The 27,590-nt window shown below is 49.0% G+C and overlaps 1 protein-coding gene across 1 annotated transcript in view; it reads right to left on the bottom strand.

Moving 5' to 3' along the window:
- LOC147102876 (dynein axonemal heavy chain 17-like) overlaps positions 1-27,590 on the bottom strand; it is a 908,504-nt gene that overhangs the window by 493,451 nt on the left and 387,463 nt on the right. The window contains exon 34 of the mRNA XM_085963770.1: positions 5,718-5,870. Coding sequence (XP_085819896.1) covers positions 5,718-5,870 — 153 coding nt within the window. The remainder of the gene's footprint in view (positions 1-5,717; positions 5,871-27,590) is intronic.

The raw sequence follows: 27,590 nt of genomic DNA, 5'->3' as shown, positions 1-27,590 counted from the left end.
AGCGACCAGCCAGACGCCCAGCTACAACAGCCACAGCAGCTGGCCTGGCTGCGAGCCCTCAGACCACCGTACCTGGATCTAAACCCACAGGCAGGAAACTCAGCCCTCGACTTCGAACACTGGCTGAGCTGCTTCGAAGCCTACCTGGGAGAATCCGGCGTGCCTCAGAAATCCATGCTAAGAGTTCTGAACGCCCAAGTGAGCCCTAAAGTATTCGCACTCATCCGGGACCTTAAAACATATGAGGACGCCATCAACTGGCTGAAAAGACAGTACCAAACCCCGGTAAATTCCATGTATGCCAGACACCTCCTAAGATCCCGCCCGCAACAGCCAGGAGAGCCCGTGGAGGAATTTTTACGGGTGCTACAAGCACTCGGCAGAGACTGTAACTTTAAAGCGGTAACGGCGGCAGAAAATACCGAAGACAACGTCCGCGATGCCTTCGTGAAAGGCCTGCGGTCCGACTACTCACGGCAAAGACTACTGGAAGCAAGGGACCTCGACCTGGACAAAGCTGCAGCCCTCGCTCTCTCTCTAGAGGTGGCCCATCGGGACCTCGAGGCATACTCAAGGTACTGTAACTCGCGACCCTGGGACTTGGGACCGACCCCGACCGTGATACCCCCCGCAGCAACCCCCCTGGGACCTACCTCAGCGTCGGCGTCCCGGACCCGATCGAGACCGCCACCCCCGGTACCGGCTCCGACATCGGACCCCCGCGATCGGGCCGCCGGCTGCTTCTTCTGCGGCCAGGCGAAACACCCGAGGTCGCGCTGCCCAGCCAGGAACTCTACCTGCTCAACCTGCATGAAGAAAGGCCACTTCGCTAAGGCCTGCAGGGGTGGATCATCAGAGGCCAGCAGTGCCTCATGCGAGCTGTGGGGGCGGCCATCTTCCTTCAAGGCAACAGAGGCCAGCATCCCCACATGTGAGTCATGGGGGCGGCCATCTTTGATACAGGCAACCGACACCAGCAGTGCCTCATGTGAGTTATGGGGGCAGCCATCTTCTCCACCATTTTGTCCAACCTCGTGGGAGACGCCATTTTACCCACCACGCCCGACCGCCACCGTGCCTCTAGACCCGACTACCGCCTCAACCGCAGACTACAACAACTCGCTCAGCTATACACTAGCCTCCGTCACACTGGACCAGGCCCGCCCGCATCACCTGTCCAAGTCGATGATGGACATCAAAGTAAACGGCCACGCCACGACCTGCCTGTTCGACAGCGGAAGCACGGAGAGCTTCATCCACCCAGACACGGTGAGCCACTACTCCCTCCCTGTCCTACCAACGCGCAACCGGATCTCGATGGCATCGAGGTCACACGCCACAGACATCAGCGGCTACTGTGTTGTGACCCTGTCGGTTAAGGGTACGGAGTATAAAAATTTTAAACTCCTCGTCCTGCCCCAGCTATGCACTGCCGTCCTACTAGGCCTAGACTTCCAATCCCACCTCCAAAGCGTCACGCTAGCATACGGCGGACCCCTCCCCCCACTCACAGTCGACAACCAGCAGATTTTAAACCGCCCACCGCGTAACACCTGCGGCCTATCCACCCTCAAGGTCCCGCCACCTTCCCTGTTCGCTAACCTCACCCCCGACTGCAAACCCGTCGCTACCAAGAGCAGACGGTACAGCGCCGGGGACAGAGCTTTCATTAGCTCTGAGGTGCAGCGTCTCCTGAAGGAGGGCATCATCGAGGGGAGCACCAGCCCCTGGCGTGCCCAGGTCGTGGTCGTTAAGACCGGCAATAAAAACCGCCTGGTCATCGACTACAGCCAGACCATAAACAGGTACACCCAGCTGGACGCATACCCCCTTCCCCGCATATCTGATATGGTCAATCAGATTGCACAATACCGAGTATTCTCTACCATCGACCTTAAGTCGGCCTATCACCAACTCCCTATCCGCCCTGAGGACCGCCAGTATACCGCCTTCGAGGCGAACGGCCGCCTCTACCACTTCCTTAGGGTTCCCTTCAGCATCACCAACGGGGTTTCGGTCTTCCAAAGGGAGATGGACCGGATGGTTGACCAGAACGGGCTGCACGCCACGTTCCCCTACCTAGATAACGTCACCATCTGCGGCCACGACCGGCAGGACCATGACGTTAATCTGGAGAGATTCCTCCGTACGGCCCAATGGCTGAACCTCACCTACAATAAGGATAAATGTGTGTTTAACACCTCGCGCCTTGCCATCCTCGGCTGTGTAGTAGAGAACGGAGTCATCGGCCCCGACCCCGAAAGAATGCGCCCCCTCATGGAGCTACCCCTCCCCCACTGTCCAAAGGCACTGAAGAGAACCCTGGGGCTCTTCGCCTACTATGCCCAATGGGTGCCCAATTATGCAGACAAAGCCAGACCCCTCATGAAGTCCACATCCTTCCCCCTTACGGAGGAAGCGTGCGCAGCCTTCTCCCTCATTAAGGGAGACATTGCCAAGGCCACTATGCACGCAGTGGATGAGTCCATCCCCTTCCAAGTCGAGAGCGATGCATCCGACTTCGCCCTAGCCGCCACCCTTAACCAGGAGGGGAGACCGGTGGCCTTCTTCTCAAGGACCCTACAGGGCCCTGAGATCCGACACTCGTCGGTCAAGAAGGAGGCCCAGGCGATTGTGGAGGCGGTACGACGCTGGAGGCACTACCTGGCAGGCAAACGATTTACCCTCCTTACCGACCAACGTTCGGTCGCTTTTATGTTTAATAACAAGCTGAGGGGCAAAATCAAGAATGACAAGATCTTGAGGTGGAGAATTGAGCTCTCCACCTACGATTATGATATCTTGTACCGGCCAGGTAAGCTGAACGAACCCCCCGATGCTCTGTCACGAATTACATGCGCCAGCGCGCAAAGTGATAGACTTCAGACCCTCCACAATGACCTCTGCCACCCCGGGGTCACCAGACTTTACCACTTCATTAAGGCCCGCAACCTGCCCTACTCCATCGAGGAGGTCAGGACCATGACCAGGAACTGCCAGACCTGTGCCGAGTGCAAACCGCACTTCTTTAGGCCGGACAGAGCAAGCCTGATCAAGGCCACCCGCCCCTTCGAGCGCCTGAGCATCGACTTTAAGGGGCCCCTCCCGTCCTCTGACCGTAATGTGTACTTCCTCAACATTGTTGATGAGTACTCCCGTTTCCCCTTTGCCTTCCCCTGCCCAGACATGACCAGTACCACGGTCATTAAATGCCTGAACGACCTCTTCGCCTTGTTCGGGTTCCCAAACTATATACATAGTGACCGGGGCTCCTCCTTCATGAGCGAGGAACTCCGTCAGTTCCTACTAGCGAGAGGTATTGCTGCAAGCAGGACCACCAGCTACAACCCCCGAGGGAACGGCCAGGTAGAAAGAGAAAACGCGACGGTATGGAAGGCCGTCCTCTTAGCATTAAAGTCTAAGGGCCTCCCAACCTCCCGCTGGCAGGAAGTCCTCCCGGCAGCGCTGCATTCCACCCGGTCACTACTTTGCACTGCCATCAACGCCACCCCCCATGAACGAATGTTTGCTTTCCCCAGGAAGTCGACTACGGGAACCACGCTACCAACCTGGCTGACCTCTCCAGGGCCCGTCTTGCTGCGAAAGCACGTGAGGGCCCATAAAACGGACCCCCTGGTTGAAAGGGTGGACCTCCTGCACGCCAACCCCCAGTACGCCTATGTGGCATACCCAGACGGGCGGGAGGACACAGTTTCCTTACGAGACCTCGCACCCTCGGGCACTCCGGAGACACCACCTTCACCCCCCCCCACCACCCCCCCAATTCCAGACCAGGTAGACGGCATGCCGGAACCCCACGAGCCTTCGCCGACCACGCAGACACCAGCATTAACACCGGATAATGCAACACCGCCGCTGCGACGATCAGGAAGGCTTACGAGGCCTCCGGACAGACTGACATACCAGAACTGGTAGTACACTTCACCCCGCCGGACTCAAATCTAAACAAGGGGTGAATGTGGTAAACCACTTTTATCGTTCACTATCGTTACACTATAGTTATCACTGTTATATCGTTACTCTATGGTTATCACTGTTCACACTGTTGTATCACTATACGAGGTCGCCTCTTGTCACGCTGCTATACCTGGGCTGACCACTGCTGACTCCGCCCATGACTCCACCTACCTGCCCAGGTATAAAGGTAGTCGACTGGCTGGCATTCCTCCTTGTTGTATCCGATCACCCACGAGGGTGGGCTCTGTTATTTAGCCAATAAAAACCTATAGTTACTTTCTTAACTCGTCGCTTTTCATTGGATGAATTGATAGGTATATCAACCATTGACCAGAAACTTAACTGGATCAGCCACATAACTACTGTGGCGACAAGAGCAGGTCAAAGGCTGGGTATTCTGTGGCGAGTGTCTCACCTCCTTACTCTCCCAAGCCTTTCCACCATCTACAAGGCACAAGTCAGGAGTGTGATGGAATATTCTCCACTTGCCTGGATGAGTGCAGCTCCAACAGCACTCAAGAAGCTCGACACCATCCAGGACAAAGCAGCCCCCTTGATTGGCACCTCATCCACCACCTTAAACATTCACTCCCTCCACCACCGGCGCACTGTGGCTGCAGCGTGTGCCATCTACAAGATGCACTGCAGCAACTCACCAAGGTTTCTTCGGCAGCATCTCCCAAACTTGCGAACTCTACCACCTTGAAGGACAAGGGCAGCAGGCGCATGGGAACATCATCACCTGCAAGTTCCCCTCCAAGTCACACACCATCCTGACTTGGAAATATATCGCCGTTCCTTTCATCGTTGCTGGGTCAAAATCTTGGAACTCCCTCCCTAACAGCACTGTGGGAGTACCTTTACCCCACGGACTGCAGCGGTTCAAGAATTCAGGCCACCACTACCTTCTCAAGGGTAATTAGGGATGGGCAATAAATGCTGGCCTTGCCAGTGATGCCAACATCCCCTTGAATGAATAAAAAAAAAAATCCGACTGTATTTGGGCATATGTATTATTTGCTCAATGTCACATAGTGGAAAATCGTGGAAGTGATTTCAGTAGGTTATGAACCAATGGAATAGCTTCCCAGCAGACCTTTATCTTCTGCCTGCTGCAGTTACACCAGAAAGCAGAGGAAAATTTGCCCTTGTACGTCTTGTCTGTTGTCCACAACCACATATAAAAACCAGACTAGTGGCAGCCCTGTTAACGTTCAACATATTAATCAGTCTTTCAAATTGTGGAAGTGGAGGTAATTAAGAGTGTGAGCTAGGCAGAGCTTGGCAGCTTGATGACAGCCAACTAGGCAAAGTGCTACTTTCACTACTTCATATTGTTTCCCCTTCAAGCTGAGTCACTTACTAACACATAGGTAATTTTGCCCAGCAACAGTAAGGCATTCTATGTATTTTGTGCAGGCACCATCCACCATGGTAACACTTCATCTTGATTTTTCTTTGAGGTCCTTCGAGGATAATGTACCTGTGACTAAAGAGAAGCATGAAGCTGGGCCATCTCATGATCTTCCACATTACACTCTTGAGCAGGCAGCAAAGAGCTCAGATACATTCACCTTGGAATATTAAAGAGTCAACTGCATAACAGAAGTGAGGCAGAGCAATCGAAGGTGGTTTGAACTGACCATACCAGTTCAAATGAGTGTTGCATATAACAGGTAATCATATGCAGTCATATTATCAAGTGATCCTGACATTGTAGTAAACTTAGTGACACTCACCTGACCAGTGCAATCACACGGTTTATCAAATGGCACATATTCGTTTTCTTTACTGTACATGCCAATGCCAACTTTCATTGGATTGTTATCTGCATCCGTTTGGAACTTCAGTTTAGCCATGTTATCAAATAATTTTGACAAATGCTGACTCACCTAGAATATAAGGGAATATTAATCACAATAATTTTATATTCTCATGAAAAGTCTTCCACACACACTTAGGTCACCATTGCATATATATGGTGATCAGAAATGGGACTGTTAATTTTGCATTTCTTGCAAGACTCCTGCATATGGTTGGCATATGCCCAGTGATTATATTGGCCCCAATGTTCCTTCACCCCACCTCTGCCTGGTGCTAGGCAGGCACAGTGCACCCAAACTGTGCTGCACCTGTTCTGACTTGATCATGCTTACATTTGGTGTCAGGTCATTAGCATAGACTGTTTTCTAGACACAGATACATGACATTTTTGATGATTTTAACATGGGCGTCAATGTAAGAGAAATTGGAGGTGTTAGCGCTGGCCATTAAGGCCCATTTTGGTTGGTAGGCAGCGCTGCCAATGTCCACGCTCGCTAGAGATATGTAGATTATGCAGATCATGATGTCAGTGAGTGTGCAACACTCACCTGATGCCCAATCTGTGATTTTCATGTTCGCCACGCCACTTCCCGGCCTGTGTTAATTACGACCAGCTGACCAAGTGTTCACAGCAGGAAGGAGCCTCCAGCAGCGTTATTTAAAGGGATCATCAGCAACAACTTACAGCTGACATGCTTTTTCAATTTGACTGGCTCTGTGCAACTTTCTGCAACTTTTGCAGCTTTCTAAACTTGTAAAGTTCGTGAGGTGACAGGGAGTGTTGGTGCAAGTGGAGAATGCCTTCATTCTTATTTAAAGCCTTCTGCTCACGTCAACCTGCTCACAGTCATGGGGGCTCTACTTGCCGTCCCCCTCACGCTCGAGTATCTTTAGGAGAGGGAGCAGGGGGAGCGAAGAAGAGAAGATGCGTGCAGAGGGAGGAGGAGGAGGGCCAGAAGAGCTCTCAACAGGAGGCCTTACCCACCTAGGGTCTTCCGAGAGCACTTCTCTTATTTCCACTCATCAAGGAGCAGTATATTAAGAGGCTCCGCTTTTCCAAGAAGTGGTCACTGAACTCTGCCACCTCCTGCAACCAGACCTGCAGCCTCAGAGCAGGGCGACCACTGCTCTTCGAGTGGCCCTCAAGGTCACTGTAGCCCTCAATTTCATCACCAGCTGATCCTTCTAGTCCGCAGCAGGAGACATAGTTAACATCTCACAGTTTGCCATCCATCGCTGCATCTGGGAGGTCACCAAGGCTCTCTACACCAGAAGGAGTCCGTTGTCTTCTCTCTGAACAGAGAGAAGCAGGAGGAGCATGCATGTTGCTTTGCTAGGATAGCGGGCTTCCCCATGGTGCAGGGTGCCATCGACTGCACCTACATGGCTTTGCAGGCGATCGATACCAATCCTGAGATCTTCCCTAACCGCAAAGGCTACTACTCACTTAATGTGCAGTTGTTGTGGGAATACGTCCAGCACATCCTGATGGTCAATGCATGCTATCCTGGCAGCAGACATGATGTCTTCATCCTGCATCAGTCCGTTGTGCCAGCAATCTTCCAGCCACCATGTCAAACCCGAGGGTGGCTGCTCGGAGACAAGGGCTATCCACTCTACACCTAGCTGATGACTCCCCTCCGCAACCCCAAAAATCCTGCCCAGCACTCAAATAATGAGAGCCATGCTGCCACCAGGAACATCACCGAGCAGACCATCGGGCTGCTGAAGCAATGGTTCCGCTGCCCTGGCCACTCGGGAGGAGCCGGAGTGGGTGTCCCATTTCGTGGTGGTCTGTTGCATGCATCACATCTTGGCCATCATAAGGGATAGCTGGACCACCTCAGGAAGAGGACGAGGGAGAGGAGGAGGTGGAGGAGAAGGAAGAGGAAGAGGAGAACGACGCGGAGAAAGGGAGGAGGCAGACAGCAAATCCCCCTTCCGGACGGGCTGTCCGTGAACACCTCATAAGACTATGAATGAAACCCCAGATTCCCACTGTTCAGCACATCCCCATCATACCATTCCTCTGTCATGGAACATCACAGCGTCCTCCTGGGCACAAAGTTGAAATGAGAGCCACCACAAAACAAACATTCCAAACAAAATGAATACATTTTTAAGTATTCAATTAACATTACAATATCAGCTAATCACCCTTGTGCTTTCCCTTAGTGCCTGTTGTTCGTATGCTCTTTCCTACTCTAGTGCTCCTACACAGTGCTCCCCAGTGGCTGCAGCATGGCTGGTGAAAGGCTGCTGAGTTTCCGTGGGGGAAGACTACAGATGACCTTGCAGGACAACCTCGACCAGCTGTGGACCTAGAAGTCCTGGCATGGGCATCAGCAGTCTGGGCTGGCTAGCTGACATGCAGCAGAAAAGGCAAAGGAGGATGTTTAAAAAATAATTTAATGTGATCCAGAACCAGTTTATACCCCTGAGGGCCAAAAAAAAGCCGTGGACAACTAGGGGTAAGGGACAGCATAAAACTAAAGAAAAGGGCATGCAAAATGCAAAAAATAGCACAGATCCTGGCGAATGGGAAAGATACAAAGAACAGCAAAGGGTCACAAAACAAATAGTAAGAGCTACAAAAAGGGAGTATGAAAAGAAACTTGCAAGGGATAGCAAAATCAATACGAAGAATTTTTATAGTTACATTAGGAAAAAGAGGGTGATCAGGAGCAATTTTGGCTCCTTAAAAACTGAAAGTGGTGATATTGTCAATGACAATGGGGAAATGGTGGACATGTTGAATAATTACTTTGCGTCAGTAGAAGAGGAAAGCATGCCGGAAATCCCAAAGAAACTAATATTGAATCAGGGACAGGGACTCAATAAGATTAACGTAAGTAAAATAACAGTAATAAAGAAAATAATGGCACTAAAGAGTGACAAATCCCCAGGGCCAGATGGTTTCCATCACAGGGATTTTAAAGAAGTAGGTGAGCACATTGCAGACACCCTAACTATAATCTTCCAAAGTTCTCTAGATTAAGGAACCGTCCCTTTAGATTGGAAAATTGCGCACGTCACTGCACTTTTTAAGAATGGTGGGAGAGGGAAACCAGGGAATTATAGACCAGTTAGCCTAACATCTGCTGTGGGGGAATTGCTGGAGTCTATAATTAAGGATAGGGTGACTGAACACCTCAAAAATCTTCAGTTGATCAGAGAGAGCCAGCATGGATTTGTGAAAGGTAGGTCGCGCCTGACAAACCTGATTGAATTTTTTGAAGCGGTGACGAAAGTAGTGGACAGAGGAATGTCGATGGATGTTATTTATATGGATTTCCAGAAAGCATTTGATAAAGTCTCACATAAGAGACTGTTATCTAAGGTAGAAGTCCATGGAGTTGAGGACAAATTATTGACCTGGTTAGGAAATTGGCTGAGCGGCAGGAGACAGAGAGTAGGGATAATGGGTAAGCACTCAAATTGGCAGGATGTGATTAGTGGTGTCCCGCAGGGATCCGTGTTAGGGTCTTAACTATTCACAATATTTATTAACGACTTAGATGATGACATAGAATGTCATATATTCAAATTTGCCAATGACACAAAGGTAGGTGGCATTGTAGGCAGTGTAGATGAAAGCATAAAATTACAAAGGGATATTGATAGATTAAGTGAATGGGCAAAACTGTGGCAAATGGATTTCAATGAAGGCAAATGAAAGGTCATCCACTTTGGACCTATAAAGGATAGAATAGGGTACTTTCTAAATGGTAAAAAGCTAAAAACAGTGGATGTCCAAAGAGACTTGGGGGTTCAGGTACATAGATCATTAAAATGCCATGAACAGGTACAGAAAATAATCAAAAAGGCTAATGGGATGCTGGCCTTTATATCTAGAGGACCAGAGTTATGCTGCAGTGATACAAAATCCTGTTCAGACCACACTGGAGTACTGTGAGCAATTCTGGGCACCACACCTTAGGAAGGATATATTGGCCTTGGGGGGAGTGCAGCACAAGTTTACCAGAATGATACCTGGACTTCAAGGGTTAAGTTACGAGGAGAGATTACACAAATTAGGGTTGTATTCCCTAGAATTTAGAAGGTTAAGGGGTGATCTGATTGAGGTTTTCAGGATATTAAGGGGAACAGATAGAGTAGATAGAGAGAAACTGTTTTTACTGGTTGGGGATTCTAGGACTAGGGGGCATAGTCTAAAAATTACAGCCAGACTGTTCAGGAGTGAAATTAGAAAACACTTCTACACACAAAGGGTGGTAGAAATTTGGAACTCTCTTCCATAAACGGCAATTGATGCCAGATCAATTGTTAATTTTAAATCGGAGATTGATAGCTTTTTGTTAACCAAAGGTATTAAGGGATATGGGCCAAAGGCAGCTATATGGAGTTAGATCGCAGATCAGAAATGATTTCATCGAATGGCGGAACAGGCTCGAGGGGCTGAATGGCCTACTCCTGTTCCTGTGTTCCTATGTTCCAATGGCAGAGTGGCAGTGGTGGGAGTAGGAATGCAGTCATCCTGAGAGAGAGGACAGCAGGTTCCTGCTCCACAGACCTACTGCCATGCCCCTGGGGCGGCGCCTCAACATTCCTAGCAATCTGTTGGAGGACAGATTGCTGGCTGCTGGAAACCCTGCAAGCTCCTTTAGAGACTTGTAAACCCAGCCACGATGGCAGCAGTCTGAGCTTCCAATGCAGCAGTGAGACGTTGGGTCGCATCCGCCTGTGCTGTAATGGAAGCCGTGGCATCGCCCATCACATGCAGCATCATGGCTGAGTCCACAAGCTGGCCCCCGAGCTACCCTTTCCCCAAGCCATGCTGCAGCCCACTCGTGCCCGGTGCCACAGCATGTGCAGATCCCACATCTATACTACCCTCTACATTCCGCGCAGTGCCAGTTTCTGAGCTGGTGTCTGTGAATGTCAGATGCAGTAACGGTGTGTCTTCTTCATCTCCACTCTCCTCCATGACTTCGGGGACAGGCTGTGCTGGTGGCAGTTATTGGTTATCTGAAAGCAGAAAGGTACAAGAGTCAGAATGTGGTGAGACAAGGGTGGAGAAAACAAGATATCCATGCATACACCATCAGCAGCTTATAAGTGAGAAGAGATTGTAGGATGAGGGGGAAGTGGGATGTGAGAAGAAGGATTAGGAATGACCATACCGTTTTTGTCCCCAAGGGCTTCAACTTCGCCCGTTGCCACAGACTCAGTGACTTCCCCTCCAATGATGTTGAGCACCGTCTCCTCCAGTTGGCTCAAGGTGTCGAATGCAGCTTGGCCGCCTCCCGTCTGCCGCTGCTCCTGACGGTAGTGAGCCACCTTGGCCTGCAAGAGAAAGGGAAGTGTGTCAGTGAGTGTGGTGCAATGTGTTTGGGTGATGTGCCTGCCATAGTTGAATAGCTGTCAGTGTGTGCAAGGTGTGAGATGTGGGTGTGAGTATTGCAGCAGTGGTAAGATTGTGAGGGTGAGATGAAGCTATGATTGTAAAGTATGAGTGGTGATAGGGAGAGATTGTTGGTAGGAGGGTGATAGGGGTGTGTGGCATTGAGCAGTGTGTGAGGCTTGTGGTACATGTTATGTTCATTAATAACTAGACATTCTTATTATGAACACTGCTAGCTTCTAGCTAGTCATTTATTCAGTACACGTTCTCTAGGTACAGTATCTGTAGAGATGCAGCATGTGTGCTCCTGTGTGCAGGCTGCCATCTTGACTGTTGCCTTGTGGGTAGCCTAGTGCCTCATGGGTAATGTAGTCTTAATATATATACAGCTGGGTAGTGTAGTCTTATACATGCAGCTATATACAGCTCTACGCAGCTCTACGGCTCCACCTAGTGTCCACTATAGAATGACATGTTATTGATCACTACAGTACAGATGGTGGGACCTGGCATTTGCTGAAGCCTTCACTCACCTGAACCTGCCGTGTGAGGTCATTAAACTTCTTTCGGCACTGTATCCAGGTCTGCTGCACGACATTGTTGGCCGTGAAGTAGCAGCTATCTCTTGCCAGAGCGTTCTGTAAGTGGGCTTTGCTGCCACCCTGTGGGAACAGGACACCCTGCCTTCTCTCCACTGCCATGACCAATGCCTCGAGAGCCGCCTCAGAGAACATTGTGGCTCATTTTCTGTGTTGTTGCTGTTGTTGCTGAGCTATGTATTCCAACTCCAATGACAATGAGGTGCTGCTGCATCAAAGCACCTCCCCTTTTAGTAGTGGAAAGAGCCTAGGCCAAACATTATTGGACTGCACCCAATATTGGCCCACCTGCTGAGCGCTAAGCCAACCAGCAGCGCATTTAACAATGACATCAGCACTCCAATCATGTAAATGAGCAGACAGCACGTATTTTGCATGCTGCCTGCACCACTTTGAATGGGCACAGCCAAATAGCGCTGGCCCATGACACCACCCGTTTTTAGGCCATATCCAATTTCTAGGCCAGTGAATCCATTTATGGAAGTAACCAAAGATTTTCTTCTGGTAATTGAAATAATTTCTACAAGCCCCAAAGCTAAGTCATGTAGACAAATCATGAAAAGATGTACGGCACTTTCATAAGCAGATGTTGTGGTGCATGTCATCGTGAAGATCCATATAGCTGTTATCAGTCATAGCCATATAGGATAGTCTTGCCTCCAAGGATCCAACCAGAGTACTGCAGGGTGCCCCAGAACTGCCAGCATGGCTTTCACAGTATGCATGCAGTGCACGTATGCGTGGGTTGCGGACCGGAGTCATGAACCATGTTGTCAGCGGACAGCCCTTGTCATCCAGTAGCCACGCTTTGGTTTGCCATGGTGGCTGAAATGCAGCTGGCACAGCAGACTGCCACAAAATGAAGGCATCATGACTGCTGCCAGGATAACCTGCTGCCTATGGTCACACACCAGTTGGACGTTGAGGGAGTGAAATCGCTTTTGATTCTGGTATAGGGCAGAGTTGACGTGTGGCATCTGCAAAGCGATGTGCGCACAGTCAAGGGCACCCTGCATCATGGGGAAGTCTGTAATCCTAGCGAAGCCGCCTGCTTGTCTCTGGCAAGAGAGAATGCTTCATCAATGACCTTCCCTCCATCATAAGGTCAGAAGTGGGGATGTTTGCTGATGACTGCACAGTGTTCAGTGCCATTTGCAACTCCTCAGATAATGAAGCAGTCCATGCCTGCATGCAGCAAGACCTGAACGACATTCAGGCTTGGGCAGATAAGTGGCAGATAACATTCGCGCCACACAAGTGCCAGGCAATGACTATCTCCAACAAGTCTAACCTCTGCCCCTTGACATTCAACGGCATTAACATCACCGAATCCCCCACCATCAAAATCCTGGGGGTCACCATTGACCAAAAACTTAACTGGAACATGCCACATAAATACTATGGCAACAAGAGCAGGTCAGAGGCTGGGAATTCTGCAGCGAGTGTCTCACCTCCTGACTCCCCAAAGCCTTTCCACAATCTACAAGGCACAAGTAAGGAGTGTGATGGAATACTCTCCACTTGCCTGGATGAGTGCAGCTCCAACAACACTCAAGAAGCTCGACACTATCCAGGACAAAGCAGCCCGCTTGAATTGGCACCCCATCCACCACCTTAAGCATTCACTCTCTACACCACCGGCATACTGTTGCTGCAGTGTGTACCATCGACAAGTTGCACTGCAGCAACTCGCCAAGGCTTCTTCGGTTGCACCTCCCAAACCCGCAACCTCTACCACCTAGAAGGGCAAGGGCAGCAGGTGCATGGGAACACCACCACTTCCAAGTCACACACCATCCTGACTTAGAAGTATATCGCCGTTCCTTCATTGTCGCTGGGTCAAAATCCTGGCACTCCCTCCCTAACAGCATTGTTGGAGTACCTTCACCACACGGACTGCAGCGGTTCAAGAAGGCGGGTCACCACCATCTTCTCAAGGGCAACTAGGGAGGGGAGAGGGTGAGAGGGAGAGGGGGGGAGGGGAAAGAGGGGGGAGGGGGAGAGAGGGGGGAGTGCATAGCATGTAATGTGTGCCTTTGTAAATAAAGGCTTGCGAGCAACTAGCTTTAGTTCTTCTACTGGCTCTACTAGAAAGTAGGAAGAAGGGGAGCAATTTGTTTGCCTACTTGCTGGCTCTCTGTATAGGGAGGGTGAGAGAGAATTACAACTTCAACAACCGGAAGAACATAACATTTATGTGGAAGGAGGGGGACTATTAACAACCAAAGATCAACATAAGGTGGGTGTGTTGGTGCACTTTCTTTTCAAGACTATTACCTGAGGAACAAAGATAAAGGCTGAAAGATTATGAGGGGTGTGTGTGTGCTCTTTCAAAATCAACTAGGCTGCACACACTTATAAACATTGCCTGGTCTGGGACAGCTGGAGCTGCCTGGGTTAAGTTTTTTCTTACCTTTTCCCATTAATAAGGCTTGGTGGAGCACTGTGCCTGGGCAGTTCCAGCTGTCCTGGGTGAAGACAACACCTCCCCCTACCAGGAAGATCTTAAAGACTTGTAATTAATAACTAGGAAGTGCATCCCTGCAACACACCCACCTACCCATTGAGCCCTGTTTTGAGTGGTGATCATAGCTCTGCAGCCTCCTTCCTTCCTTCCTTCTCTGCCTCTCCATCTCTCACTCTTGAGAGGCAGCCTCTTGCATTGTTATTATTGTCTTGTTTACTTTTCTTTGATCAGTGGGGAGAAGGCATCCTGGAGGCTAGGGTGGGCAAGGCCGACGAGGCTAAGCTCGCCCAGCCACACCCTGACATTTCCCGGGAGTTGCTTGACCTGGTCGATTTTAATAGAAACTCCCTGCCCGCTGGATGGCGGTGGGGAAGGGGAGGCCCTCCCCTTCTTCATCTCTCTCGTTTGTGCCATAGGCACAAAGTCAGGGGCGCACTGGATGATGGACGAGCGGGCTGGCTGTCATCAGAAGAGCTGGTACAGTGCATGTCCTGGCATGGCATCCGGTCTGCGGCCAAAGCCATCGAAACGCTAAAAGTGGCACTTGGCCCTGACTCCACTAGGTGTGTCGAGGAGGCGCAAGTGTGTGGAGCGATCCAGTCTGGGCTGACCCGGGTTCAGACAAATGTGGGGGGAACTTGGGATGGTTCTTTCCCCGGTTGCGCCACACAGCCTGAGATGGATAAGGGCCCCGAACTGCTGGTCCACTATTCCCAGAGGGCTGGTCTGTCGGTCGCCTTCCCTCCCCTGGATCAGGAGAAGGCGTTCGACAGGGTAGATCATGAGTACCTCTTTGGGACTCTGCGCGCATTTGGGTTCGGGACGGAATTTGTCACCCGGATCCGACTTCTGCAACGCCGCAGAATGTCTGATTGAGGTTAACGGGTCTTTCAGGCGCCCTTTCACTTCGGTAGAGGGGTGCGTCAGGGATGCCCCATGTCAGCCAGTTACATGCCATCTGCGTAGAGCCTTTCTTGCGTCTCTGGAGGAGGAGGTTGATGCGACTGGCTCTGCAAGGGCTGGACATGGAGGTCGTCATCTCTGCATACCCCGATGACGTGCTCCTCATGGTCACGGATCCTGTTGACTTGCGGAGGATGCGCGAGTGCCAGCAAGTCTACTCTGCTGCGTCCTCTGCAAGGATCAACTGGGAGAAATGTTCTGGTGGGTCAGTGGCAGGTGGACACTCCTGGCTGGAGGAGCTCAGGTCTTTTGCCTGGCGTACTGCTCATCTCCTCTTCCTGGGAATTTACCTTAGCCCTGCCAAGGAAGCCTAGCCAGCGAACCAGAGGCAAGAGCTGGAGGCCAAAGTCACCGCTTGCCTAGGGCGCTGGACAGGATTGTTCCGAGTGATGTCCTACAGGGGTCGAGCACTGGTCATAGATCAGCTGGTGGCCGCTATGCTGTGGTACCAGTTGGTCACTTTGATCCCTCCCCCTGAGTTTGTCGCCAAGGTACAGAAGAAGCTTACTGTCTTCTTCTGGGGCAGAAGAAAGCATTGGGTCTCTGCTGTGGTTCTGAATCTCCCATTTAGGGAGGGCGGTCATGCGCTGGTGTGCGTGCGTACCCAGGCTGCGACTTTGTCTTCAGACTCTGCAGAGATATCTGTACGTTGAGGATCCTCCCAGATGGTACGCGCTGGCGACGTATTTCCGCCAGCTGCGTGGCCTCAATTACTGCACACAGCTCCTGTTTATAAAACTGCGGTGTAATTATGCCTCCTTGCAGGAGCTGCCTGTCTTTTACCAGGAACTGATTAAAATCTGGAACACTGTCGCCTCCAGCCGGAGTTCTCCCCGTCAGGAGTGGTGGCTATCCTCCGGGAGCTGCTGCTCAGAAATCCGCACCTCCACGATCGGGGTTTCAGGTGGCTGGCGGAGGGCAGGGCCCTGGCTGGCAAGGTGACCAAAGTCAGGGACGTACTGGATGATGGACGAGCGGGCTGGCTGTCGCCAGAATAGCTGGTACAGTGCATGTCCTGGCACAGCATCCGGTCTGCGGCCAAAGCCATCGAGACGCTAAAAGTGGCACTCGGCCGACTCCACTAGGTGTGTCAAGGAGGCTCAAGCATATGGAGTGATCCAGTCCGAGCTGACTCCCATTCAGACAAAATTTCTCATCAGAGCCAGGCCCCAAAACCTTCCTTGGGAGCCGGCGCCTCACAGCTTGAGCCGTCTGAGATCCCTTCCGTGCCTTTCCATTCTGCACGGAGGGGTTTCCTGTATGGGCTGCTCTTGCACACTCAACTTTGTCTTCCTCACCTGACATCCAAACATGCCTTGGCATGCCATCTTCCCACCCGGAGGAGGCGGGTGTCCCCAGTGGAGGGCTCTCTATGCGGGAGTCCTCCCCTTTTCTATTGGGGACTTGGCCTGGGGGGTGTTGCATGGAGCAGTCCCGTGCAGCAAATTTTTAAGTAGGTTCACGGACTCCCAGGTTGCCTGCAATTTCTGCGGCTGGGAGTAGTCTGTGTTTCATGTATACATTGAGTGTGAGAGGTTGCAGCACCTCTGCCAATTTTTGAAGCAGCTGCTCCTCAATTATTGGTTGCACTTCAGTCCCACGCTTCTGATCCTTGGGCACCCGGAGTGGGCAGATCGGACCTCCTTGTTGGACTGCTCCTGGGCCTAGCCAAGGGGGCCATTAACAGGTCCAGGCAGCGAGCGGTTGTTCAACCCGACTGCCTGTTTCTCTTCCGTTGTTATGTTCGCACCCTGAGTGTCCCTGAAGATGGAGCATGCGGTGTCCGTCGGTACACTTGAGGCCTTCCATGACCGGTGGGCACCGGAGGGACTGGAATGCTTCATCACCCCGGAAACAAAATTTTGATTTGATAAGTTTCATTTAAATTTGGTTTAATTTGCGATTTATTGGTTGTGCCCTGTTAAAAAGGGGTACTTGCTTCCTTCCTTATTGGTGATGGCACCAGCCATCAAATCACCAAATTCAACATAAAAGGTGTAAGCAACTAAAGACTAGGCTTTAGTATTTGTTCCTTCACCACCAGGTTATCCGATTTTAACACAGGTAGGAGAATTGTTCCCTAAACACTCTGGACAGATATGGCCTCCTGCTGAAAGCCCTTCTCCTCCCTCTTCCAGCAGCTTGTCCTGCTCTGCGTGGATTCTGTTCATTCTGCAAGTCATGCAATATTCCAAGGGGAATGCCTACTAGAGCACCCATGTCTGGCAGCAAGTGGTTTGTGTAGTGTCCGCCTATCAATAACACACGGACTGCAGGAGAACGGTAACAACAGGTGTTTACTGAACAGAGGGTACGCCGGAACTGAAAGTACAGAAGCCTGCTACGGCTTTATATACAGGTGTGGTCACTGCCGGTACTACAGTATAAAAGCAGTTCTCTCTTAAAAGGTACATACACAACAATTCCTCCCCTTTTAGATAAACAGTACATAACATTCATTTAACAATTAAATAATAACTAATTACAATTACAATTTTCTCTGTACTATATACATCAGCTGAAGTAATCACTTATAAATTCAGTCTTTGAGGAGGCTTCCTGATCCTGGCTGGATAGCGCCTTTCTCGAGTATCCTGTTCTTGCGGCGGAGTCGATTTTGGCTCATTGTCATTGGTTGGTTCGTCAGCTTCCAATACCACTGATTCTGAGGTAGACGCAATCTGTACTTCGGGTTCATCACCAGGTGCGCATGCTCGTGGTATGGGTTTGACTTGTTCCTGTGACTCTAGAATCTGGTCAGCATGGCGTCTCACGATGCTCTCTCCAACGTCCACTGTGTACATTAGTGGTCCCTGCTGTGTGCATATCGTTCCTGGCTGCCATTTTTCTGTTCGGTAGTCGCGGGCCAAGACTGGTTGCCCTATCTTGAAGCTCCTGGTTGGCTTCTCATTGATGTGCTGGAATTGCTTATCCTCAACATCTCGTCTTATGTTTGGTTTGAGCAAATCCAGGCGACATCTTAACCTTCGGTTAAAGAACATTATGGCTGAAGCTTGGTTGGTGACTGCATGTGTCGCATTTCGGTAAGCAAACAAGAAATTATCCACCTTGTGTTGTAGTGGTATGTTGTCGTTATACATCGCCTTTTTGCTTTTTTAAAGGTCTGAACAAACCTCTCAGCCAATCCATTTGTGGCTGGATGATATGGGGCAGATGTGTAATGCTTTACCCCATTATTCCTCAAAAACCTCCGGAAATCCTCAGACACAAACTGTGGTCCATTGTCGGAGCAAATCTGTTCTGGCAAGCCATTCCTGGCGAAGATGGTCCGTAGGACTGCAATAGTTTTCTCCGTGGTGGTGGAGGACATTTTGATGACCTCTGGCCATTTCAAATGTGCATCCACGGCGATTAAAAACATTGAGTCCATAAATGGACCAGCAAAACCAATGTGTACCCGTTGCCATGGAGATGAGGGCCACTCCCATGGGTGTAGCGGGGCCTGTGGTGGAGCGTTTTAGACTTTCTGGCATCCTGTGCATCTCTTGGTCATATCCTCGATTTCTTTATCGATTCCCGGCCACCACACAAATGCCCTGGCTAGGCTCTTCATTTTTACCCCTCCCAGATGACCCTCATGAAGCTCATTGAGCACTCTGTCTCTCAACTTGGGTGGAATTACCACTCGGGATCCACACATCAAGGTCCCCCGGCACACTGACAGCTGTTCTCTCCTTGGCAAGAATGCTGGCAACAGTGAGTCACCATGTGCTGGCCATCCCTTCACCGTCAAATCATAGACCCGAGAGAGTGTCGTGTCATTTCGGGTTTCCTTCTCTATACTTGAGTTTGTAACAGGTAGACATTCGACTATGGTCGAATGGAATATCTCAACAGGGTCCACTGCAGGTGCTTCCTCCACCGTAGGCAACGGCAGGCGTGACAGCCCATCAGCGTTTCCATGCTGTTTCGTACCCTTGTACTCTATGTCGTATTGATGTGCCCCTAGAAAAAGGGACCATCTTTGCAGCCGTTGCGCCGTCATCACCGGAACGCCCTTCTTTGGGCTAAAAATGGAGACAAGAGGCTGGTGATCAGTCAGTAGGGTGAATTTCTGCCCGTGCAGATAGTGATTGAACTTCTTCACCCCCCACACCAGGCTGAGGGCCTCCCTGTCAATCTGGGCATAGTTACGCTCGGCTGAGGTTAACGAGCGTGATGCAAAGGCTATTGGCCTCTCTGAACCGTCAAGGAATTTGTGTGACAGCACCGCTCCAATGCCGTAGGGAGACGCATCACATGCCAACCGAATCGGTAGTGTTGGATTGTAGTGGGCCAATACTTCTTTTGAAGTGATTAGGCATTTACATTTCTGAAAGGCACGCTTACACTCATCACTCCATTTCCATGCTACTCCAGTTTGCAGCAGGGCGTTCAGTGGGTGCAGAATTGTAGATAAATTTGGCAAGAACTTATGGTAGTAGTTCACCAACCCGAGGAACGACCTCAGTTGCGACACATTTTCCGGTGCTGGAGCCTTGGCTACTGCCTCAATCTTGTCTGGGGGCTTATGTAACCCCTCTTCATCAATCATGTGGCCACAATATGAGATTTGATTCCTGAAAAACTCGCATTTGGGGCGGTTGGCTCGTAGCCCATATTCGTGTAATCTAGTGAGCACCTGCTCCAGGTTGGCAAGGTGTTCACTGTCATTTTCGCCCGTAACCAGGATGTCGTCCAAATAACACTGGGTCCCCGGGATCCCTTGCAGGACTTGTTCCATCGCCCTCTGCCAAATAGCCGGAGCTGATGCTACCCCGAATACCAGTCGGTTGTACTGGTAAAGACCTTTGTGAGTGTTTATCGTGAGGTATTTTCCAGATGCTTCTTCTACCTCCATTTGTAGATACGCTTGGGCCAGATCAATCTTCGTAAAGCGTTTCCCTCCAGATAGTGAGGCGAAAATATTTTCTATCCGCGGAAGTGGATATTGTACAGTGTGCAGGACTGGGTTCACAGTTATCTTAAAGTCCCCACAGATGCAAACCTTCTTCGGCTCCCCAGGCGTGCTGCTCAATGATTTCTTCATTACAGGAACGATGGGTGTGGCCCACTCGCTCCAGTCCACCTTGGACAGCACACCCGAACGCTCCAGACTCTCCAGCTCTGCTTCGATGGCTGGGCGGATCGCATACGGTACCGGTCTGGCCTTATAAAATTTTGGGTTTGCGTTATCTTCAATTTTTATCGTTGCCGTTACACCTTTTAGATTCCATGTCCTTGCTGGAACACCTCTTTCGCGTCAGTTAGAATTTTTGACAGTCGTCCAGGTGTGACGTCGTCATCCTTTTTGTCAGCCACAGTTAGCGCCTGAATGGAATGCCAATCCAATTGTATTTTTCGGATCCATTCACGTCCCAATAATGGTGGTCCTCCATCTTGTAGTATATATAGATACAGTTTCTGTGTTTCCTTGCCGTTGTATTTAACGGGCACCCTTATTTTCCCTCTGGGGTAGACTTTTTGCCCCGTATATGTCTTCAATACAATGGACGTGTCCTTCAAGGGTATGTGTGAGAATAGCCGCTCGTAGTCTCGTCGATTCATGGCTGTTAGGGCTGATCCTGTGTCCAATTCCATCTTTACTTGGGACCCTGCTATCATGAGGGTGACCCAAATGGTTCGGTGATCCTCCTTTGCGATCACGTTGTGTAACTTTAGACAACTTAGTTTCCTGCTCCCGGAGTCATTATCACTCTCCTGATCTTCTGAACTACTGTCTGTCATTTTGTTTACTTTCTTGTACTTTTCCTTAGTAGTTCTTTTAGTGTTGGTTTTCTTTCCCGACCTGCAGACTCGTGCTATGTGTCCCACTTTTCCACATTGCCTGCATACTTTGTCCTTAAACCAGCAGTCCTTCTGGTCATGGGTTGTTCTGCCGCAGCGATAGCACTTTTCTGCTCCATATGCCATTTCGTTAGTGCTATATTCTTGTGGTTTCTGTTGTATTTCCGCAGCTCCCCGTGCTGCTGCTTCATAGGATACTGCCACGCTGAAAGCCATTTCTAGCGTAAGGTCCTTTTCCGAAAGTAGTCGTTTCTGGGTTCCTTCACTCTGGAGCCCGCAGACAAACTTATCCCTTAAGGTATCTGCCAGTCCTGCTCCGAACTGGCAGTGCTTCGATAACTTGCGTAGTTCCGTAAGATAGTCAGCATTACTCTCATCTTTGTGCTGGTTTCTCTTATGGAACTTGAATCTTTCTGCTATCAGCAGCGGTGTAGGGTTCAGATGTTCCTGTAAGATATTGACAATCTCTTCAAAGCTTTTCTCCATTGGTTTAGCTGGGGTAATTAAATTCCGCAATAGGCCGTACGTTCTCGCGCCCATCAAATTTAATAATACCGAAGCCTTCTTTTCATCAGCCACCTCATTTGCCTTGCAGTACACTTCAATTCTTTCCACATACGTGGTCCAGTCTTCTATTTCGTTGTTGAAAGCAGTGATACTGCCGCTCTTCGGCATCTTGGGTGGTTTAAAATGGCGCCTCCCGGGCTTTTCCATCTTCCCCAATGGATTAAAATGGCGCCTCCCGCGCTTTTCCTTCTTCCCCCTGCTGCCAATGCTGCTCCAAGCGTTCTAAATAGTAATGGCGGCGCCCCGCGGCTTCGGCGTGTCTCTCTTTTGTTAGTTAATTTCCTTCGTTTTATTCTTCTTCGACGCTGTCCACTGCGCGTCTCTTTTCCTTCCCCTCTTTTTATTTTCTTTAACACTGCCCGGCTCTTGAGCACCGACCGCGCCCTGTGCGCTCCACCCTCTCTCTCTCTATTCCTTCCCGACGACGCTGCACGGCCCCCTTGCAGAGCCGCTCGATCGAGCTCAAGCCCGCCGCAGTCCGGAAGGGTCAGCGCACTACCTGCTACCAGCATGATTTGCTGGAACACCTTGACTGGGGAGCCAAGCCCAGCTCTCCACAGCTTCCCCTGCGATTCACTGAACTCCGATGGATCACTGGGCGGTTGCCCACGGTCGACGCCCGTTGCTCTGGCTTCGACCTCCAAGAAGCTTCTTTTCAGGGATGGATCCCCGTGAGGTGATGCAGTACTGCAGGTGAGTTCGAACCTGCTCGTCACCACTGTAGTGTCCGCCTATCAATAACACACGGACTGAAGGAGAACAATAATAACAGGTGTTTACTGAACAGAGGGTATGCTGGAACTGAAAGTACAGAAGCCTGCTACGGCTTTATATATAGGTGTGGTCACTGCCGGTACTACAGTATAAAAGCAGTTCTCTCTTAAAGGTACATACACAACAGTTTGTGCAGAAGCCTTGAAGTCAGCAAAAGGCCCTTCAGCATCTTCAGCCACTGTAGACTTTTGCAACTCGAAACAACTATAGAAAGCACCAAACACGTGTAGAATCCTACCACCAACCAGAAGCAATCAACCAGCAACTAATGTGCAAGTAGTTAATGATCCCTTTAAATAACACTGGTGGAGGGTTCTTCCTGTGCGAGCTTAAAAGAGGGTGCTGGATGGAGCTTTGAGCTCTAAAATGGAACCGCTGGTGTCAAATCAGTGTTGGACGCTGATTGACATCATGATCTGCCTGCTCTGCATACTTCTGCCAGATGTGAGCTACACGTGCACTAATGCCCTCATCAAAATGGCGTCCGGCGCCATTCGCCCCACAATTGTGCGTGCGCGCATTGGACGCCATTTTGGTACCCAAACAGCACCCTTAGTGCCCAAACAACGGGCACTACTGATCCCAATTTTGCGCCAATTGTCTTTAACAAATGCTGGAAATAACCTAAAAAATGCAACTTTACTTTAGTTTCCTCACAAGATACCTAAATCTACTTTTGAGCACCCGCACCTCTGACTGCTTCGTTCTATCATTAATTCTAGCATGTACAACCGCCACTGATCATCTTCTGCTTTTTAATGCTTAACCTCTTCTCAACTTCTTTGCCCTTATCAAACAGGCATGAGGTTCTTGCTGCCTGTGTGGATAAGGGCAAAGTCTTCAGGGTGGATGAGTAAACTGACCACAGCACGGTGGTACAGGAGGCCATTCAAGTGAGGGGAGTGAAAAGGAATGTTGTAGTGGTAGGGGACAGTATAGTCGGGGGGATAGATACTGTACTCTGCAGCCGTGACCGGGAATTCCGAAGGCTGTGTTGCTTGCCCGGTGTCAGGGTTAAGGATAACTCCTTGTGGCTGAAGAAGAATTTGGAATGGGAGGATCCAGTTGTCGTGGTCCACGTAGGAACCAATGACATAGGTAGAACTAGGAATGAGGTTCTGCTGAGGGAGTTTGAGGAGCTTGGATAGAAACATAGAAAAATAGGAGCAGGAGTAGGCCATTCGGCCCTTCGAGTCTGCTCTGCCATTCAATATGATCATGGCTGATCCTCTATCTCAATACCATATTCCCACTCTCTCTCCATACCTCTTGATGCCTTTTGTGTCTAGAAATCTATCTATCTCCTTCCTAAATATATTCAGTGCTTGGCCTCCACAGCCTTCTGTGGTAGAGAATTCCACAGGTTCACCACCCTCTGAGTGAAGAAATTTCTCCTCATCTTAGTCCTAAATGTCTTACCCCGTATCCTGAGACTGTGACCCCTCGTTCTAGACCCCCCAGCCAGGGGAAACATCCTCCCTGCATCCAGTCTGTCTAGCCCTGTCAGAATTTTATACGTTTCAATGAGATCCCCTCTCATTCTTCTAAATTCTAGTGAATACAGGCCGAGTTGACCCAATCTCTCCTCATACGACAATCCTGCCATCCCAGCAATCAGTCTGGTGAACGTTCCTCTATGGCAAGTATATCCTTTCTTAGGTAAGGAGACCAAAACTGCACACAGTGCTCCAGGTGTGGTCTCACCAAGGCCCTGTATAACTGTAGTAAGACATCCTTGCTCCTGTACTCAAATCCTCTTGCAATGAAGGCCAATATATCATTTGCCTTACTAACTGCTTGCTACACCTGCATGTTTGCTTTCAGTGACTGCTGTACAAGGTCACCCAGGTCCCTTTGTCCATCAACATTTCCCAATCTATCACCATTTAAATAATACTCTGCCTTTCTGTTTTTCCTATCGAGGTGGATAACTTCACATTTATCCACGTTATACTGCATCTGCCATGTATTTGCCCACTCACTCAACTTGTCGAAGTCACCTTGAAGCCTCTTTGCATCCTCCTCACAACTCACAATCCCACCTAGCTTCGTGACGTCAGCAAACTTGGAAATATTACATTTGGTTCCCTCATCCAAAGCACTGATATATATTGTGAATCGCTGGGGCCCAAGCACTGATCCCTGCGGTACTCTACTAGTCAACGTCTGCCACCCCGAAAAAGACCCATCTATTCCTACTCTCTGTTTCCTGTCTGTTAACCAATTTTCAATCCATGCCAGTATATTACCCCCAATCCCCTGTGCTTTAATTTTGCACACTAACCTCTTATGTGGGACTTTATCAAAGGCCTTCTGAAAATCCAATTACACCACATCCACTGGTTCTCCCGTATCTATTCTACCAGTTACATCCTCAAAAAACTCCAGTAGGTTTGTCAAACACGATTTCCCTTTCATAAATCTATGCTGACTTTGTCGAATCCCATTGATATTTTCTAAGTGTCCTGTTATCACATCCTTTATAATAGACTCTAGCATTTTCCCTACTACTGATGTTAGGCCAACCGGTCTGTCGTTCCCTGTTTTCTCTCTACCTCCTTTTTTAAATAGTGGGGTTACATTTGCCACCCTCCAATCTGCAGGAACTGTTCCATAATCTATAGAATTTTGGAAGATGACAATCAATGCATCCACTATTAGTACTCTGGGATGCGGATTAACAGGCCCTGGGGATTTATCGGCTTTCAGTCCCGTTAATTTTTCCAGCACTATTTTTTTTACTAATACTAATTTCCTTTAATTCCTCCTTCTCACTAGACCCTTGGTTTCCTAGCATTTCTGGGAAGTTATTTGTGTCCTCTTCTGTGAAGACAGCACCAAAGTATTTGTTTAATTGCTCTGCCATTTCCTTGTTCCCAATTATAAATTCTCCTGGATCCAAATTAAAAAGCAAAACCTCAATCTCTGGATTGTTACCTGAGCCACGTGCAAATTGGCATAGGGACAAGCAGATCAGAGAGTTAAATGCGTGGCTCAAAGAGTGGTGTGGGAGGAAGGGGTTTTGATTCATGGGGCACTGGCACCAATACTGGGAAAAGATGGACCCATTCCGATGGGATGGGTTCCATTTAAACCGGGCTGGAACCAGTGTCCTGGTGAATTTAATAACAAGGGCTGTAGATAGGGCTTTAAACTAAAAAGGATGGAGGGGGCAGATGTGGGGAGAGGGGTCAGGTGAGGGAAAATTTAGAAATCTAAAGAGAAAAGTCAAGGCAATGGAGCAGTGTAGCGATTTGGGTAAAGATAAGCAGAGTGTGACAGGAAGGGACAGAGAGTTTAACAGTAATAGTGCATCAGCGAATAAGGTGAAAGCAGTGAACAATGATAAAAAGTTAAAATTAAAGGCTCTTTATCTGAATGTACAAAGCATTCATAACAAGATAGACAAATTAGTGGCACAAATAGAGATAAACGGCTTTCACCTATTAGCCACTACAGAAACGTGGTTGCAAGGTGACCAAGGTTGGGAACTAAATATTCCAGGGTACTTGATGTTTTGAAAAGACAGGCAGAATGGAAAAGGGAGGGGTGGGGTAGCCCTGATAATAAAGGATGACGTAAGGACAGTAGTGAGAAAGGATCTTGGCTCAGAAGATCAGGAAGTAGAATCAGTATGGGTGGAGATAAGAAATAACAAGGGGCAGAAAACACTGGTGGGGATAGTTTATAGGCCTCCAAACGGTAGCTATACCATTGGACAGATTATTAATCAACAAATAATAGGAGCTTGTAACAAAGGTAATACAATAATCATGGGGGACTTTAATCTTCATAGACTCGGCAAGTCAAGTTGGCAAAGGCTGTCTGGAGGACGAGTTCATGGAATGCATTCAAGATGGTTTCCGAGAACAATACGTCATGGAAGCAACCAGGGAACAGGCTAGTTTAGATCTTGTATTGTATAATGAGACAGAGTTAATTAGTAAAGGATCCTCTGGGGAACAGTGATTGTAATGATCAATAACATGTCATTCTATAGTGGACACTAGGTGGAGCCGTAGAGCTGCATATATATTTAAGACTACACTACCCAGCTGTATGTATATTAAGACTACATTACCCATGAGGCACTAGGCTACCCACAAGGCAGCAGTCAAGATGGATGCCTCTACAGATACTGTACCTAGTCCACATGTGCTCAATAAAGTGTCTAGCAAAAGCTAGCTGTGTTCATAATAAGAATGTCTATTTATTAATGAACATAATAAGGTACCAGGAGCGGGATGAAGATCTGCTAAAAATTGTGAAAAGCGACATGGAGAATTTGAAGCCACCAGAGCGTTTGAAACTCACAGGAAATATTGACTACAATTGGCAGACTTTTAAACAACAATTCGAACTCTACATTGCAGCCATCAGATTTGGTACGAAGCCAGATGCAAGGAAGATAGCGTTGCTGCTTACGGTTGCAGGCCCACAGGCGATAGAAGTATTTAATACATTTGTATTTAATCCAGAGGAGAACAGAGAAAAATTAGAAGATGTGCTAAAAAATGTTGATGCACATTGCTCTCCCAAAAAGAATGAGACCTATGAAAGATACGTCTTCCGTTCTCGGACACAGCAGCAAAATGAGACTTTTGATAGCTTTATAACTGATCTGAAACTGAAAGCACAGACATGTAATTTCTCTGAGCTCAAAGCATCCATGATTCGTGACCAGATTGTGTTTGGTATTCATGATAAAAAAAAGTCAGGGAACATCTGTTGAGAGAAACCGAACTAAATTTGGAAAATGCTGTGAAAATATGCCAAGCCAGCGAGCTAGCTCGAAAGCACGCGAAGACTTTCAGTGAAATCAATAATGATGCGATTGTAATGAGTGATAATGCTGCTGTCGGTGCTGTGTCCTACAAGGGGAAGAAACGTGGGCAGAACAGAAATGAAAAGCAATCGGAGGATGACATTTTTAATTGTAAACGCTGTGGTTACAAACACCAGTTAAGACAATGCCCAGCGTTTGGAAAAATGTGCACAAAGTGTAATGGAAAGAATCACTTTGCCAAACAATGCTTTTCAAAAGTACAAACTGAGAAAGGGCAACGAGTTAATGTAATTGAGGACACTGATTTAAGTGAGACATTTTTTGTAGGAATGGTGTCATGTGACAATATCAAAAAGGATACAGAAAATGTGCAGCCCTCAGAAATGGACAATGCTGAACATAAAGTTAATGCAGTAAAAGAGGACAAATGGATGATCCCACTGCAGGTAAATGGAGCAT

This window comes from Somniosus microcephalus, chromosome 21 (assembly GCF_052327205.1).
Source record: "Somniosus microcephalus isolate GS21.2 chromosome 21, FLI_Smic_1.0, whole genome shotgun sequence".
Lineage (NCBI taxonomy): Eukaryota > Metazoa > Chordata > Chondrichthyes > Squaliformes > Somniosidae > Somniosus > Somniosus microcephalus.
Note: the sequence above shows the minus strand (reverse complement) of the source record. Positions and strands in the feature narration are given on the sequence as shown.